General features: G+C 36.1%; 1 protein-coding gene across 1 annotated transcript; it reads right to left on the bottom strand.

The window, feature by feature from the left end:
• Positions 1-450: 450 nt before the first annotated feature.
• LOC143595246 (uncharacterized) lies at positions 451-1,080 on the bottom strand. The gene has a single exon (XM_077074315.1). The coding sequence runs from the start codon at positions 1,078-1,080 to the stop codon at positions 451-453; it is 630 nt and encodes a 209-aa protein (XP_076930430.1).
• Between the last annotated feature and the right edge of the window lie 249 nt (positions 1,081-1,329).

The following is a 1,329-nucleotide window of genomic DNA, read 5'->3' as shown; positions in this document are numbered from 1 at the left end:
TTTGTTTTGGGCTTGGCTCTTCATCAAAACTGCTATGGTCCAGTATCTGATTTGAATGGGCTGGTAATAGTATGGATCAATATTTTATTTTGGGCCTGTTCAAACAAATAAAATTCAACTACAAGTAATAGTGAACCGAGCCATATGTTTGCAAGACGCTTTTGGGCCGACAAACAGTGGCGAAGCTTGGGCTTCGCCATGGTAGTGACATAAGTCTCGGACTCAAAAATTTTTGGGTCAGCGATTCGGTTTGTGTTGGTGGTTCGGGCCGTGTCGGTGGTTCGGTTCGGGTCGGATCAAACAATATGACGTCCATATATATAATTTTTTTTTCATTCATTCAAATTCAAAACGATTGTTCTTACAATTAAAAAAAAACTAGACCTAAAATAACCATAATATGATAATAATACAAGAGCCGAGAGGAGGGTGAGTACCTTAGAAGAAAAATTACAAATCAGCTCGACGACCTTTAAGATTTTTGAATTCTTCAATTATGGATTCCGAATCAAATGTTTTAGCAATGTTTTTTTCTATATAAACCACCAAGCTATTCGCGAAATACTCGTCTAGCATCTTATTGCGAAGGCGAATCTTGAATATTTTCAATGCTGAAAACCCCCTCTCTGTTGTTGCAGTAGAAACTGGAAGTGTCAAGATTAGCCGAACCACTCTATCAACCAAATAGTACGTCTCACGTTTCTGAGTTTCCACAATACTCTTGCATAAATCAACAATACTTGAAATACCACTTAGATTGGTATTCGTTGGCATTTCAAAATTAAAATTCTGCAATTGAAATTGTAAAAGAGTAATTTCGTGCTCCGTGAAATCTTCAGGATAATACTTCTTAACAAGAAGACAAATCTTATCAACACCAATCTCTTTTGAAACTAAACTAGAACTAAGAGTTAACAGCTCCATCGCGTTCTCATCGAATCTACTATTCAACTCTTCTAGTTGTTTGTCCAATGTGGATGTAAAGAGATCTCCTCGGTAATAATGCTCAAATGTAACATGAAGATCTGTTTTACGAGGCCGATATTGAGTAGAAGTATACAAACCTTTCATATCCGGCATTTGTATGGCATACTTTACACAAAAAAAGTAACTTTTGAAAGAAAAGTCTCCCATCCATTGTTTCTAAATTCATTCAGATTAGCCTTTGTTGAAGAAACTAACTCCATGGCATTAAGAATATCTTGGGATTTCTTTTGTAATGCTTGAGAAAGTGTTTCAGTTTTTCCCAATACTTCCTTCATCAAGTGAAGAATAAACACAAACTCAAATAATTCCAAGTGATCGCATGTTGTATCGGCATCTCCATGT

Source organism: Bidens hawaiensis, unplaced genomic scaffold (genome assembly GCF_021521415.1).
Source record: "Bidens hawaiensis isolate Kalapana, Puna unplaced genomic scaffold, B.hawaiensis_p1.1 tig00044839_1, whole genome shotgun sequence".
NCBI classification, from domain to species: Eukaryota; Viridiplantae; Streptophyta; class Magnoliopsida; order Asterales; family Asteraceae; genus Bidens; species Bidens hawaiensis.
This window is presented reverse-complemented; position numbering and strand designations above follow the sequence as displayed.

Coding starts and splice junctions, on each gene's coding strand:
- LOC143595246 (XM_077074315.1), bottom strand. CDS start 1,080: ATGCCGGATATGAAAGGTTTGTATACTTCTACTCAATATCGGCCTCGT.